At 31.4% G+C, this 17,753-nt stretch overlaps 1 protein-coding gene across 2 annotated transcripts; it reads left to right on the forward strand.

The window, feature by feature from the left end:
* The first annotated feature begins 1,071 nt into the window (after positions 1 to 1,071).
* Positions 1,072 to 5,928, forward strand: LOC144558347 (putative WRKY transcription factor 14). Of its 2 annotated transcripts, XM_078307175.1 has the most exons (4): positions 1,101 to 1,646; positions 1,692 to 1,836; positions 2,990 to 3,133; positions 5,027 to 5,928. In XM_078307175.1, the coding sequence occupies exons 1-4, from the start codon at positions 1,319 to 1,321 to the stop codon at positions 5,646 to 5,648; spliced, it is 1,239 nt and encodes a 412-aa protein (XP_078163301.1). In that variant the 5' UTR covers positions 1,101 to 1,318; the 3' UTR covers positions 5,649 to 5,928. The 2 variants fall into 2 exon arrangements, with proteins under 2 accessions (XP_078163300.1, XP_078163301.1); XM_078307174.1 differs by having other exon boundaries at positions 1,072 to 1,836.
* The last annotated feature ends 11,825 nt before the right edge of the window (positions 5,929 to 17,753 follow it).

The following is a 17,753-nucleotide window of genomic DNA, read 5'->3' on the forward strand; positions in this document are numbered from 1 at the left end:
TTATATACTTTCTTACATGCATGACCATACATAAACCATGCATATGGTACATGACCCGATTTAATTCATGTTTTAAAATTAATTTATCGAGAAATTTGAAAATTTCCAAAGTCTAATTAAATTAATCTATCTTATATATTGTATTATCCAACAGAACACCTCTCAACTTATTTAATTTCATAATTGATCAAGCTAGATTGCCAAGTAAATAAAATACTTAATGAACCCACTCATCAGATATTACTATAATATAAGATGAACACTTTATATAAGATGAACACTTTGTCCTCCAAAAACATAAAAATAAAAACCAACCAAAGGATTATTAACAGTTTCCTACAATTAAATCTTCATTATGAATTTAATTAGGTGCCATTTTCTATCCTTATCAAGGTTCTAAATATTGCATTATATAGCGCTGCTATAACGTTTTCGGACCATAAAAGCTATGATGCTATTGACACTTTAGTACGCTATAGCAGTGCAATATGACAATAATGTTGTTTTTTAGTCGTTCCACTATAGCACGATAAACTCTATTTAAATCTTTGATCCATATATATATTATCGTTCAAGCAAGTTCTTATATAATTAGTAAGTAGATTTTTTTGTACCAGCAAGTTTGAAAGATTGGAATTTGTAATTTTGTGAGACAGACATACATATTATCTGCAACCAATACAGGAATAATTAATACTTTAATTCATTAAAGAAATTCATTCTAGAGCTTGGTGTTGTTCTTGCTTGCCATGAGGTGAACCCCACATGGGACCCAACATTTCGATGATAATGATTTAATATGTATCTTTTCTCCGTAGAACTACTTCCTTCGTTCCTGTATATCAGTATAAGTGTACATTGTTTTTAATAAAGAAAAATCCCCCCCTTACCTTCCAAAAGTCACCTTTCTCTCTCTACTTTTGCGTATGCTGAAATCTCTTCCATGACAAAGTCAGCGACTTGGTACATTTTATAATACTTGAGTACATAATATCTCTCTCTCTCTCTCTCTCTCTCTCTCTGTCTAACATAGTTTTGTCTGCTTGGGAAATCATCACTCTTTTCATATTTAGAGAAACTGTTTGTAGTTACCCCCCATCCCCTTGAAGAAACAACCATTTCTAATCTCACTTCTCCCTCAAAAGCAAAACAAAATAATAAAAAAAAGCCCCTTCTTGCTCCTATTTTTGTTCATCTCTCATCTCTCTCTCTCTCTCTCTTTTTTTTTTTTTTTTTTGCCTTCTCACAACCAAAACTTAACCCTCTAACCTTGCTAATACCTTTACAACACAAGAACACACAAGAGATCAACCAATCGATGTGTGATTTCTTTTGGCAAACAACAGAGAATGATCAAGGCGACCTTACAGACATAATACGTGGTGGGGGTACTCACACTAGCATGGCCTCGAGCTCTGAGCTGTCGGCCTCTGATTGGCCGCTCCCGACTGACCCAGCTGCCACTGTACCCCCTTCTTCATCCTTAGACAATTTCGGCAACCCCTTCCCAAATTTCCAAGATCCTCTATTAAACGAGTTCCTCGACCCGCCGTCAGAAGGCGGAGGCATGAACAGCGGAGGAAATGGAGTTCTAGGTCAGAGATTAGTTTCTGGTAATGAGCAAGACATGAAAAACAACAAGCCTTGTAATAACATAATGCCTAGGGTTGGTACTCTTCAGATGCCGTCAGGTGGAGTGAAGCTATCGCCGCTTTCACCGAGGGCAATTCGGCCGTACCCAATGATGGCAGGAGGCAGCATCGGCCCACCGTCAGTAGAAGTGATTGCGGGGATGCAGCAGATCTCGTCCCCACGATCCACGGGCATGAAAAGGAGGTTTGAATCTCAATTCTTAATTGAACTTAATTGATTATTGTTAATATTTTTTGAGCGTTTATCTTGGATGAAATTTAGTATAGCCCTTTTTTAATGGAGAAAAATTCAAAACATAGCTAGATTGATTCGCTACCAATTTTTTTTTTTTTTTTTTCTCTCAATTGATATTGAAGCATATAATTTTTTAATTGGTAAAATATCGCCCGTAGGCTTAGCTTATATTGAAGTTAGAGCCTCCTTTGAGCTCCTAAATTTTAGGCATAAGTTATTCTAGGAACTGGTCACCATATATGGGGAATGATGTACAAAGCTTTCTCTTTTCCTTTACCTTTTAGGTTGACAAAGAGAAAACAAATAATATTAGATGATCTAAACATCTCTCGTTGGTTACAAAATAGATTAAGGGCCTCAGATTCTAGATATATAGGAAAAAGAAAAATATTGAGAATTCAATAGCACCCCCTCCCCCCATCTAAAAAAATATAAATCGCTCCAAATTCAACCACACAACAAATATATAAGATTTATTCAAGTTTTAGGGGCCTGCTGAGTTTTTCATTTGTTTTTTGTTTTTTGCGTGTTCATTGTTATCTTTGCAGTTCTTTTGAAAATAAGTAGAGGGATGCTTGACCCATCACTTGAAGAATTTCATTAGTTCCATACATAATTTTCATCATTACAATGAGATTTGTGAAGCCAAATTTACATTTGTTCATTTTTATATTGTCCATAACTTAATTTAATATATATTTTCAGTTAAAAATACCTTGTTATTGTTTTTCAAGCATTCTTGTCAATATCGTGTGTCTGTTTTTTCTTTTTACTGCTGTTGCTACTGATGCCATCGCTTTTGCATATATACTATTACTCAAATTATTTGTGGCTTGTGGAAGTCTAGTTTATCTTTTGAAATGATATCTCTTCATGACCCAATCATTTATATGTTGGATAATTGAATTATCTTTTACTAGCTCCCATTTGCTTTCGATAAAATATTGAAGTAATATTATATGTTTTCAACCTTGACAACTGTGAGAAACATGCATCCATTGTTTGAGATTTTTACATTTCTTTTTGTATCGTTCACCTTTTTAAATTAGATCCTTTTCCATCCTTTTACTAATGAGAATACTTCCATTGTCATTATGAGCAGGAAGAACCAAGCAAAGAAGGTGATATGTATACCGGCACCAGCAGCTACAGCCGGAGGGAGACCAACGGGAGAGGTCGTCCCGTCCGACCTATGGGCTTGGAGGAAATACGGCCAGAAACCCATTAAGGGATCTCCATACCCTAGGTGCAACCTCTTTCTCATATATATTCAAAAGAAAATATAATAATTCTCTCTAGTTCTCTCTTGAAAACTTTATATATATATATATATATATATAGACACACACACCCACCCCTCTCTCTCATGTGCAAACACCAATAGATTCCTTCTATCAGAAACTAAGGTACTTAAAGTATTCTCTAGTTAGCTGTTTAGGCATTCTCTCTGTTGAGAGTTAATTCAGTAAGAACATGTTAACTAAACTTGACGTTGAAGGTATAGAGTTATGAAATATAGTTTTGAATTATACTTCTGGCATCTTATCTCAATGAGCCAAGTAAATAAATTTTTTTTTTGAAACAATTCTTTTAATTATTTCTTTCTGCGAAAAATATTTGTTATTGTCTAATTAGGTTATTAGAAAGAAATGGATGGAGAACATGAATTTATATGGAAATGGTCAGTGAGATAAATAAAGCTATTGATATTTGATTTTATACTTATGTTCCTTCAGTTAAATTAGTGAAGGTACAATAGCAATAGATTGATGTCAGATTTTATTCTCACTGTCATCATGTGACTAAATTTCAAAATATTTTTTATTACAGAAAATATATCTTAAATATTGAACGATCGATGCTACATAGAATGTACTTAACCTTACTAAAACAATTGGCTAGTCTAACTCCAAAATGTATTGAATCGTCCTCAAATGGCGATTTCAAGCCGTTTAAACTGATTTATAATTCATTAGTGATATATTTACATTTACATTTATTGAATTTATTTAGTACGAAGTCAAACGGTGTAATAAAAATATAAGATTTATAAATTATTCAAATGCATTCAATTTTTCATAACTTTTTGACAACTTGACTTTACACCAAAAAAATATAACAAATTTAACGTATAAACACATCACTCAACAAATAAATTGCTTTCAACGGTTTGGATTCATCATTAGAATTCGATATAGGAGATTTAGAAGCTAAGCTCACCCACTAATTTAGTAAGATTATCTATATACTATAAAGTACAAACCTTAGTAAGATTTTTTTTGATGGTTCAAACCTTAGTAAGATTATCTACACACTACATGCTCTCCTTAAATATCTGGCGCACATATATTTATATAGTATTATATTATTAATTCAATAAAGGATTGAAAAAAGTACCATTTTACATCTTTGACAAAGGGATTTTCTTTAACATGTTTTGCTTTTTGTTGCCTTCTTGGTGGCATAAATAAATTAAATGGTTTTCCAACGCGCTTCCAGCCGTACATCCTTTTCTGTACTTAATTTGTACTAATTGATTAAACGAAAACAAACAATAACAATTGAATGCACTCAATTGACCTTGTTTGATTTTATTGAAATTGGTTTATATTTTCAGAAAGAAAATGTCCTTCTCCTTTCCTTTAATTAATTACGATATTAATTAATTAATTACGTTATTAATGAAACCCAAGTAAGAAATTTTTAATGAAACATAAGCAAGAAATTCTCTGCAAGTTGACAAAAATGTTTTCTTTATGAAAAATTTGATTTTAGTTGTCACAATTACATTACCTTGTATAATGCACCAACGATTGTGAATAACATTAATTTACCAGCAAAAGATGCATTCATTCAATTACTACACCATTTTTCTTGCATCTACAATAAACATCCACTTGACAGCAATAGATGATGTATAATTGGGCACGAAATATTGTAATTCCCTTTATTGCATTCATTTGATCAATATTCTATGTGCTGCTATAAACTTGAAATTGCTGCATAAATACTCAAATTCATCTTAAATTATTTATATCCATAATTAAGGGTAAGCAATTGCTCTGCCAGAAGAGTGTATATTGATAATTAAACATCATATCATATTGATTAAACTTTACTTTTGGAAAAAAAAATGCAGGGGTTATTATAGATGTAGTAGCTCGAAGGGTTGCTCAGCAAGGAAACAAGTTGAGCGCAGTCGAACTGACCCAAATATGCTTGTCATTACATACACATCTGAGCATAACCACCCATGGCCAACACAACGAAATGCTCTTGCAGGATCCACAAGATCACAGCTAGCCAAAAGCAACTCGTCATCCTCGAACAAAAATTTTCAAAATAATCCAAAGCAACAACAGCGACAACAACAAAACCAAAAAGAGACTTCCAAAGAAGAATCAAGCAACGAGATCACAAATAATGCAAGTTTAAATGCCAACCCATCTATAGTGAAGGAAGAGGAAATGAGTGATATAGGCAAGTCTTTGGATCCACCACAAGACGATGAATTTGGCCAAGAATTATTAATGGATCAGTACAAGCCAATGATACCTGACTCAGGTCAACCAGACGATTTTTTTGCTGATTTGCAAGAGTTGGAGGCTGACCCTATGAGCCTAATTTTCTCAAAGGAATACATGGAGGCCAAACCAGATCAGGATGATAAAGGAGGAAATAAGGGTACAATGGATCTATTTAATATGCTTGATTGGGGTGTAGGAGGGAGCTCTTATGGCGAGGTAAGGAAGGGTTTATGATCATAAGACCTTGCAACATACAGTAACTAAAATTTGCTACCTGATCATACAAAAACAGATTAAAAGAAAGGAAAAAAAAAGGTTGAGAGAGCTTGTTGCTTTTCTAATATGATGTAATGACCTAATTTAAAGTGTGAAACAGTGCAAGGTCTAATCATAAACCTTCTTCTGTTAGTTGTAGGTTTGGAAAGAATAGGCAGTTAGAAATGAGTTTGAGGGGTTATTATGTCCTCTAATTAATGTTATGCTTTTCATTTTATGTTATTTATTCTTTTGTTTGTCACTTCCAAAGTTAGTTACCAGAAAAATGAAGAACAGGAGTTTGATTTCGCCTAATGATCTGGCAATCATTCTGATATAATTAGTAGGTTACAGTAAAATATCTAGCTTGAACGTTGCATTAATTTTTTTGAAATAGTGCACGTTGCATTAATTAATTGTTTAAATTCTCATTGGTAAAACCAGTTCGTTGCAAAAGTTTAAGGGTAAAATCAAGAAATTCTACCTAGTCTAGTCTAGTATACAGGAGTGTAAGACCAAGCAAAGTGGCAAAGGCATAGGTTGATAGTTAAAAGGGATGTGACAAAAAGCTATATCAACTGTTGATGAAGTTGATAGCAAATGCATATGCGATGGATGATGGATGGGACACTAAAAAAGCTAGTTTTGATTAGATTGCACTATCTCTCTCTTAAATAGTAATAAGTAGGTTAAATAGTCATACACTGTTGTCTATTTCGAGCAAAAAAGACAATTTTTGAGGTGTGTTTTGTAGCGTACTTATCTTATGATCATGACACTATTGATATATATGGTGTAAGAACTAATTAAATTGTAGAAGTATATATATAATCACAGCGCAGGGCATGGTTGTTTTATAAATATATATTTTAATTATACATAAAAGCGCAATCTTCTCAATATACCATTTACAGTTAATTTGCAACATCACATACTTCGTGTCGTGGATGGATACAGGGGCGGAATTAGAAAATTTAGTTAGGAGACTGAAACTTAAAATGTATAATTATTAATTTGTTGTTAGTGAGATTTGAACCTCAAGATCTTTCAAGTACAAAAATAGAGTCTTAATCACCAGACTACAAGTACACATCTAATATTTTATGAGAGATATGTTGAACTATATAAAAACTTCAAAGAAATAAAAAATCAATTAAATTTCAACATAAGTGATTAAAAATTTCAAAATCATAAGAAGTAGCTTAGCAACCCCTGGACATAGTGTAGATCCGTCCCTGGATAGATATATAGCAAGATAGTTTTATGCATGTATAAAAAGATATTGACAAAAGCTATTTTGATTTCACACATCGCACTAAACACACATATATTTTTTTATTTTTCAGTATTGATTGTGCACTGTGTGAAGTCGAAATAACTTTGTCGATAACTACTAAAATTTTGCATTAATAGCATGGGTAACTAATAATGTTTGTATGGGTAAATAAATCGATCTCATACCCAAAAAAAAAAAAAAATTCTGCATGGACTTAAATTTTCAGTCCATGCAAATAGTAATCTCATGCATGTCAGTTAATTCATATCTTGAGATAACTAAATATATATTTATGTTTATATCCGGACCACTTGATCCCGAAGTGAAATACACAGAACCTGTGTGGATTCCGATCAAACGGTTCAGATCTAAGTAGAAATAACATATATTAGCTTTTTTTAGGAATAATGTAATATTACCTTATAAGTTGATAGGAATTCGATCCATGCATGCATGCATGGTACCCAGAGTTTGAGCAGTTGTGGCCAGCGAAAAAAATCCAGAAATGAAGACTAACAATTAATCATGCAATCAAAAGAACAACAGAGTACTTATAATATTAGCCGACATGTGTAATTACTGCATCCCATCTTTCAAGGCATGATCAGGACAGAGCTTCAACCTGTACTAGCACTTTCTCTTCACGCAAAGGTATCAATTTCTAGCCTAGGTGGGAAATTAAATGCTCTGAATTGATGCAAAATTTCAGTAAATACTATCAGTAGTGTTTCCTAGGTAAGAAAAAGAAGAAGAAAAATAAATGCTTAGTCCATATACAGACGGCTCTCATTGGGGCCCCTATCATAAACTCAACGCTTTTACCAATTCAGAGAACAAGCCGTCTAAATATTTTTGCTCTTATATTATTCTTAAATGACCTCCCTCTTAAGGGTGTCAAATGACACCCTTTTATTTATTTATGCGATCCGTGTCATATTCAAAAACACAGATAAATATAAGAATTTTTTTTCATTAACTTATCAAGTACGGATAATGATATTTTTTTTTCGTTATCTTACCTTTTATCGTATAAGATAATTTTTAAAAATAAAATTATACATATAGATATATATTTGTATGAAGGTGATACATGATACAATAAAATTTTGCATTTTATTAATTTTTCATAATACAAATTAGTTGTATTCATTATTATTATTTTCATTTTTTCTTGTTTTGAAATATATTATATCGAAAACACAAATCAAGACGGAATTGGTCTGGACGATAGTATCAACGGATACTGTCCCAAATATTCTAGTCGGACGGAATTGGTCGACTACAAATCAAGAATGAGACAGTATCCGCGAGAGATGTTGTTGATATACCGTTATGGATACTACTATCGTTAATAGAAAAAGATCCTTTATGTCGGTATACCCTTGCGGATACTGTTCCATTCTTGTAATATATATCATGTACCGTCCAACTAGAATATTTATGACGGAATTGGTCCGGACTCTGATCGGACGGTCCGACCTAAACAGAAATATTTTGTTACCTCACATGCAAAAGGTTTGCTGATTGGGACTTGATATCCTTTCCAAGAGTTTGGCATTGTATATGATTGGTGCGCTGTATGAGAGGAAATGGACTCCATCATATATATACATGCTAAAAACAACGTCCTTAATGTTTAATAATAATGATAGACTTTAATTTTTAAATGGAAAAAATAATTATGAATAATAGTATCAAATTGAGTGTCTTTATAAATGAAAAAGTTATTTGAATCTTTGATCTCCAAAGTTATACATTAATGAAACAATTTTCTTTGCACTTAACTATAATACGTAAATCTAACGAAAATATGTTTTTTTTTAATAAAAGAAAATTACTACGTATCCAAAATTAAAACAAAATCCAAGTATAAATTAAATTTAGGATAGAGTTTATCACTAGACACGTACTGAAGACTTCAAGCCTATATACCAAAAGAAAGTTTTGTAGGTATTTTGTTCCCTTTTAACAATTGATTGCGTGGCCTAAAAATACATATAAGAGATACCAAATTTTTTATATAAAAAAAATTGGATTTATATATATATATATAAGGGTGAAAATACTTTGATTTACCTTCCCCAGATTTAATTGCATAACAATTAAACTTTACTCAAATTCTAATATCTTATTTGATGACCAAAAACAGTACCATTAATAATAATATATATAAAGGTTATACTACTAACAAGCTAGAAAATGTGCAAAAGTATACAATGTGAGAGCTTCTATGTCTAAGCAAAGGTTTTACATAATAATTAGCTAATAGCTGGTAATGCTGATACTTATATCTGGGTACGTACGTGTCTCTTTATAGAGTTAGATAAGATACGTATATATATATATAGTTAGTTAGTACTTAGTAACAATATATATACATATTTCGTAGAGAGCGACCTACAGAAAAATATATATATATAGAGGAGGGATCGGATAACACCGTCCATTTTCAAAGTCCAAACAGTCGATCTAAACCGTTCAACTTGATGGATATGTTAAAATGTGCTTGCAGATCAAATTTTACATTTTTTTGAATGTTTTTTGGGTTTATTCAGATGGGTACAAAAATTCAATGGTCCGAATATAGCGATTTTGTTAAATACTTAATAAATAGTAAAAAACTTCAAAAAAATGTAAAATTTGATCTGCAAGTAGATTTTAATATATCCATCATATTGAATGGTTTGGATCGACTATTTGGACTTTGAAACTTCGAAAATTAACATTGTCATCCGATGTCACCAAAAAACGGTGTCATCCAATCTCTCCTCATATATATATATATATATATATATTATGGGACTGTTACCAACAAGCAGAATAAATTAATTAAGCAGTACCATGATGTACTGATAAGGCAGTACGTTATACACAAGCGGTTGATATGACGAAGTAAATGCAATGTTTTCGATAGTAATAATTAATGGTACGTAAAATTTGTTGGTATTAATTTTCAAAATATTAGGATAGTTAGAAATTAATTAAAATAAATCAAATTGAAATAGAGTTATCTGGATCGTCAGAACCACTTTTCTTAAGCGTATTCCGTTTCATCGTGTAAGATGGAACTGCAACCAAGATAATCCGGAGTTGTTGCTCCTTAGACACGCCATAGAAGCAATTGACGATAACTTCGTAATATCCAGCATAAATCAGAATTTGATAAAATTGGAATAAAATAAAATTGAAGAATTAATCAAATTAAGGGACTTTCTGTGGGAGTAGTCAAAGATAAGGTTTTTATTTCTTCTATTTATTTCTCTGATTCAAACGATCATCTGAGATAGAAAGAGGTATCCGTATTTGTATTAATATTGAGAGTTTGTATCAACATAAGAAAGGAATGAGTATCCTCCTATATCTTTTTTTTGAAAACTTAAAAAAAACTTGGTAGTAGCTACCAAGGTTCGTGAGGGGAATCGAACTCTCGATCTTTGAGTATAACAACTATAGGACATTTTCCTAGCCAATTATGCTACCTTCCCTTTCTCAGTATCCTCCTATATCAAACAGAAGGAGACCTATATATATAGTTATAAAGATTCAATCAAGAGATTTAATATTAATTAATGATAATTATGAAATGATGAGGAAGAAGCGTATTGCCATGAGGTGTAACAGTAAAAGTCATTAACAAAATAATAAATGGTCATTAGAAAACTAACTCACCATTAAAGAATTATATATTCAATTTAACCCTCTAATTTTCAAATATCACAAATGGAGATTTTAAACAAATTTATTGAAGAGGGAATTTTGGATTTTTCCAACTCAAGTTCCAACAAAATTGGTGTGAGAAGTGACTATAATACCCTCTATATGATATGACTAGTATTGTTACATAAATATGTGATGGAGAAGTTTTTGTGGGTTTTAAAATTTTCATATTTGTTGGGCTCAATAAAAAAACGTCTGTGGATTTATTTTAAATTCGTGAATGGATACGTCATGTAATATATATGCGAGTCACGTCACGTGACTGACAAACTTGACGTGGCATGTCTTACCCGTGACGGAACTAATAACAACGTGTCTAATATATAACCAAATGATTTTCCTCTCGGTATTTGAAATAATTATTATATACTTATTCTAAAAGGAATAAGTGAGAGGTTTACCATCCAAATACAAGAAAAACATTTCACCACCAGACAGGAAGGATCAAACCTGCCATCTATACATAAAACACAAATGCAAACAATATCTGAAAAACCACCAGCAAAAAGTTAATTCTGGCAGTTCAAAAGAGAGAAATTAAACTTTATAATGAGATGCCAACGCACCAAGACTTCAGGAAGCTGAATTAAGGGCATCATATATGAAATTTTCCACCTATACATATCCTTGCCAGGCTAGGGGGGGTTGTAACTATTATAAAACACCTATGTATGTTGTTATACCTAATTAGTTAGTTCCCATTGCATTGTAGAAATCAAAATTCGTCATATTTAGTATTCATTCATCATGCATGCAATTTGAGGTTTGCATTAAATCATTATAGTACAAATAGGTGCTGCAAGCAACCAGGTCTCACAACACTACAGTAGTACGTTCATACAGTAGTTAAGAGGTCTGGATCAAATTAAAATAGCCCATACATTGGTCACATTTATTTGTCGAAATTGCCTACTCAACTAGCAATAATAATGCTCTGATTAGAGTAATCTGGTACAATTGCATGTGTTACAGCCTGAACTGTGTATTGGGTCACTCCAATTGGATGTACAATTGTAGAAGAACACAGCTTAAATGCAAGCGGGTAAAAATATTGACAGAGCTAGTTTGTTTTCATGCAGCGCACAAGCTATATATTTTTCATTTTGTCTCTATTGATCTTGCGCTGTCTGAAATTAAAATAGCTTTGTCAATATCTTGACACACGCATTGCCACATAGACCGATACTATTTATGGTAGTGTGATCAGAACTAGAGCAGATGTTTCTTATTGTTTTTTTTTTTTTGAATGGGAGTTCGTATTGTTTTGGGTACCTTAATGAATAACAATACAGAATTATAGATACAATGGACCAGTTGCATTCAATGAGTTTCCTGTACATGAACAGAGACACCTGAAAAATCTGAAATTGAAGCGCTAATTATTGCAAGGATTTGTGTGTGAAGGTAAAAAGCTGTGAGGTGTCGGTTCTTATTTATTTTTGGGGGGCAGTACTAACCATCTCTCTTATGCTTTTCTAGGTTTGCTGTGGGCTTTAACACATGTAGAAATGAAAAAGTAAACTGTTTATACCTCTCTCTCTTTCTCCAACTGGGAAGAGATCTGTCAGAAAATTATTTGCTGTTTTACTTTAGTCCTGAGGGGGGTGGGGTTGTGCCGTTGTGGGCTTGGAGGGTTTATATATATGCTCTGGAATTCTTCTACATGCAAATATCTGCATTTGAGCACTACTAAAAGTTCACAATTTTGTAATTGAATTGAATCTCGCCGAACAGCGGAAACAGCTTAATTATTTATATGAGATACCAATTTGTTTATATAAATACAAGGATCATGTCTGTACATTGCAAGGGGATATATTGTAAGAGTACAAAAATACTTTTATACAAAATGATGTCTTTGTAAAAAATAGATTAACAAAACAAATAATTATTTAACAATAAAAAAATCAATATATTCTCGTACAAATGTAAAGCTCATTCTTTAATAACATATCTATTTGTTTTCTTTTTACGGGTACATCATAGATTCTTTTTTGTTATGTTGTTTAATGGGAAAACAAGAGAAAAAAAAGTTAATAAAAAATTGTATTATTTGTTGTCATTTATGACACCTTACGTACGTTGTTATATTATGGCTCTTGTTATTGTTATAAGGACTATCCTCATCTAGGATTTATATGCATTTGTGTACTTGAATGATGTTTACTTGAATGAGATCATTAAACAATAAATATTATTTTTTATATTATATAAAAAAAAATAATGACATGACCAAACAATTATCAATCAATCCAATTTTTTTTTTAAATGACAATTAAAAATTGAAAAGAAATCATGATCAAAGAAGGCAGACTAAATAAACTTGTGGCGAGTATGTATCTAAATAAAGCTAGCCATCTACACATAAAAATACATAAAAAAAGATGCATATAATCAAAATATGACAGGTTTGATTAGAGAGCTGATATTCAATCCAAAATTTCAATCTTTAAATCAAGTCGTGCTTAATATAAGAAAGAGAAAAAGAGATATAGTATTAAGGAGAATCTTATTGCCGCTATATAAGATTTTCGGAGCACAAGAATTATAAAGGTACAAAGTAACCGTTAACTTATATTTGAATGAAAGATATATATAATTTTAGTTAATGGTTAAAAGATATTCACATTATTTTGATGTGCAATTTGATGTGATGTGATATGATGTGAATAATTAACATATCATGATTTGATTACATAATATGATGTGATGTGATTAACAAATTTTTAGATGATGTGACATGTCTAAAATAGAAAAAGATAATGATCCAAATAGTGAAAAATAATTACGTCACGCTAATGATTATATTTAAAGTTTTTTCATATTTTAACTTAACTCAAATAAAATTATAAAAAAAATTAAAATAAAAAAACATTGTTGACAAATTTATTCCTGATAAAAAAAATTAATATATTGGTTTATCATGTTATTATGGATCACATAACGTGATGCATATATACCGTGTCGTAACGTAACAAATCTAATTATAATAATCTTTTCTCAGGTCAAATCATGAGCTTATGAGCTTATTATCCAATCACATGGGGGCTATTCGGCAATAAGAGATTAAGCTTCCTTAAGACTTAATTTACTTCATTTATCTTTCTTAGTCACTTAATTTTGCCGAACACCGGTTCCTTAGCGCAGATTAAGATCACATCCTTTAGCCTCCTTTTGTCCGGATCTTAATTCTCTATCCGGACCTTAAGGCACGTCTACCCCTTCCTTTAGCTTTCTTAGTTGTCACTCACGGATTAAGACAATCGAATAACAGTTCCTTAGTGCTCCTTAAACTCTTAATCCCTTGTTATCGAACAACCCAATGAGGAACTAAGGGTGTGCTCTAGAAAAAAATTAGTGAGGAAAAAAAAAAGGGAAGCAGAGAGAAACAAAGGTCTGACCCTATCTAATAAAGCCAGATATTTGCTTCAAAACAGTAAATTTTGAAGGTAATGGTAGGGAAAAAAAACAAAGAGGAGGTGAGTTTCAAGTCAAAATTTAGCAAAATTTTAATGATTTTATCATCTTGATTTAATTAAGATGTAGAGAAAATTAACTTGCTGCCTTTCTCCTCTCCTTCTTTCTCTTTCCTTTATTTTTTTGTGAGCTGTTCCCAGCTGAGAACGCTCTAATTCAACGAAGAATGATTGTAGAATAGTTGAATAGGAGTCAAGATTTGTTTGACGACTTATCATTTCACGGATCCATGGGACGAAAGACAATGGTACAATGCATAGAGGAAAGGGAAACTGTTGACATGTACCATTTTCTTCTGTAGAGGCATCTGTACCTTGGTACGACTTGCCCCATCTCTTCCCAATTGTTTTTACTTGGTTGTCCGGACTTAATAATTAGTGTTGTTACGGTCGATGGAGCTAATTAAGATATAAATTATATTTTAATTTAAGCCAATCTAAGTTATTTATGTTTGGTTTAGAATTAAAGTTACGTTGTAAGTTTGATTGAAATTTGTGGTTTAGATTATTTCTTAAGTCCTGATTAAAAATAAATTTAAAATAGGATAAACCTAATTAAAGATAACATTACATAATATGAACAAAAAATAAATGACATTTTAATTAAAAACTTAAGGATATCAGCATATAATTTAAAATTAAATTGACAATCAAATTGAAATAAGAAATAGCTGTTTATATATATATATATATATAACTATAAGAATGAAATAGTATTCGCGAGGGTAAAAAATGATTATCCGCAAGAGTATACCGATATATAAAGGTGTTTTCTTTTTCTATTAACAACGGTAGTATCTGCGACGGTATACTGACAGCATACTGTTCCATTCTTGTAAATTAGCAAACACTATGCTTAGATACGAGAATAATCAAAATCAAACATTGAAATATACCATATTGCAAGAAATCTAATTTCTAGCTACATTATTTTTTTGTCTTCACAAAGGGTCCTGTAAAATCCTAACAATCGAAAACCTAAAGAAAAGAGGATGGCTATTGCATGCTGAGCATTGGCTACTTTGCAAAACAGAATTATCGGAGACCGCGCAACACACCTATTCCAAGACTGCCTGGTAACCTTGACAGTAGTATACCGAGGGGTACTACAAGCCTTATGATCAATACAGGTACAGAATATAAACTATGTGGAGTACTCCGCAAATCAACAACCGTCGACACATAAATAAGGGAGATAATATACTGATCCCACAATTTGTGGTGTGTTGGGAAAGGTGTGCAATAGTGTTCAATGATCAGAAGAAGGAGCTTCTGGCACTGGTGAATGAATTAAAGCTCAAGAACAATGGAAAATATTGCAAAGAGGAGACCAGCCTAAGGAGGGAAGGATTGGATCTGGCCACAGCTAGTTACCTACTGGGTTTCTCATCATTATAGCTTTTACAGAAATATTTGTGAAATGAATTGATTTTATTTTCTGGCTCAAAGGTACTGAGCAACATTTCCTTTTCAAAAACTGTATGTAATAGGTCTTTCATTAAGACCTAACTTATTTTACTGAAATCAATCCAATGAAGAATGAAATAAAAACAAGTATTTGGACATAACATGCATGGTGTTAGCAAAAGAATAATTTATATTCCCAAAAAATATATTAAGAGAATGAAATTATTGCTTAATTATACTGATCATAGCTAATAATAGTGAAACTAAAAGAATAAAAAATATTAACCATAACAACAAAGATAGTTTATATTTTCAAAATTAATAATATATCTGAAATTAATTTATAAAAGTATAGTCTGCTTACTCAAGAGAAGGTATAGTAACAAAAATATATAAATAGAAAATCGGAATCACATAACTACATAAGTTAGACCACCTAGAAACTTGGCTTAATTAAGTTTATTCCGCCTCTAGAACTAACTCGTTAAATTAGGTCAGACTAATTTTAGATTTTTATCTAGTTACACGGCCTAATTATTATACGTTTTTGTGCTGAACTAAGGCCTAAATGCCATATATATTCTTAAAAAAGCTTAACCAAATTTACGTTTTTTTTTAAATATCGAATTGATTCAACATTTGTATTATTTTAATTAAAAATCAAGGTTTTAAATAGCGATTATCGCGTCATAGTGGAAAGTCTAAAAAAAAAACTTTTACGAATAGCGTAGCTATAACGAAAGCTATTCTACATAGCAGTTTTTGTTTAAAAAATTATATTTTATATTTCTACTAATTATCAACATTATCTAAAGTCTCATGGGGCAATAAGTAACACAAAATTGATTAAGGAATTAAAATATTCATATTAAATCAGTACAAAGTCCAAATTGCTATTCAAAATATCTCTAATAATATCATAAAATATCTATTTTTTTTCATTCAAAATAATCTAACTAAGCATCATGGCATAAACTATATATTTTGTTCTATTAAAAAAAATATAGGCATCATGGAATAAACTATCTATCTTATTTTATTTAAAAACAAAATCAATCTGGACTTTGAAAAAATTGATCTTTAAAATTAATTTTCAGTTTAGGCTTTTATATAAAAGCCTATATAGCATGGCGTGCGCTATAGCGCGTAATGTGTAGTGCAAATAGCGGACCACTATTACTACTATAGCGGTCATAGCTGAAATAACGTACTTTTATTCCATAGTGTAGCGTTTAAGTTTCGAAAAAGCTATGCACAGCTATAGCGCACTATTTAGAACACTGAAAAAAATTATATGTTCGTACACCACGTTACCACCAGCGCAGCGATGAAAGAATAACACTCGCTTTATATCAAACTTTTGCATATGTTAAATATAAATTACGTACGTACTACGAAGAAAAATTAATTTAAATTCAAAAGTTCTACTTAGCAGTACAATTAGGGGTGCAAACGGGTTGGATATTATCTGACCGTATCCGAAAATTTAATACAGATATTCGATATCCGAATATCCGTGCAGATACGGATACGGATATGATTTTGAATTTTAATTATCCGTATCCTAATATTAGATATATATTATATAATTTAATATGAATTATGAAAAAAATTATGTTATTCACTATTATAAAAATCGGATATCCGTATCCGTATCCGGTTAATATCCGATCTGTATCCGAAAAATAAAAACAGATACAAATATGATTTTACCACTACCCGATCCGTATCCAATCCGTTTGCACCCCTAAGTATAATAATAACAGATACCTACGCAATGCTATCAATTCAATCAAAAAATACATTTGCCGGAGACTAACACAACAACCTTTGTGATTAATATATATAAAAAAAATCATCTAAAAAATACATATATTTCAAATTAGTTGCATCTTTGTAGGGATTTTTTGTGAGACATACAAGTTTCATCAGTACCCCTTTTAATTTGGAATTAGTTGTTAATAAAAAGAGTTACGGTCATTGTGAAGTACCAAAAATAATGTCATTAGAATTTTCTTTTAGGCTGAGCTTCGGAACAAATATCTATTAAAAAATAAATAATTTTTAAAGCAAGACATTTTCTACATTAAGGGCCTGTTCAGATGTAATCCCGAAAATACTGTTCACGTGGGAAAAAAAAATTCACTCAGACTGAATTTTTTTTTTCCCACGTGAACAGTAAATTTCAGTTCAAACTTTTTCTATTCC

This window comes from Carex rostrata, chromosome 8 (genome assembly GCF_964058835.1).
Source record: "Carex rostrata chromosome 8, lpCarRost1.2, whole genome shotgun sequence".
NCBI classification, from domain to species: domain Eukaryota; kingdom Viridiplantae; phylum Streptophyta; class Magnoliopsida; order Poales; family Cyperaceae; genus Carex; species Carex rostrata.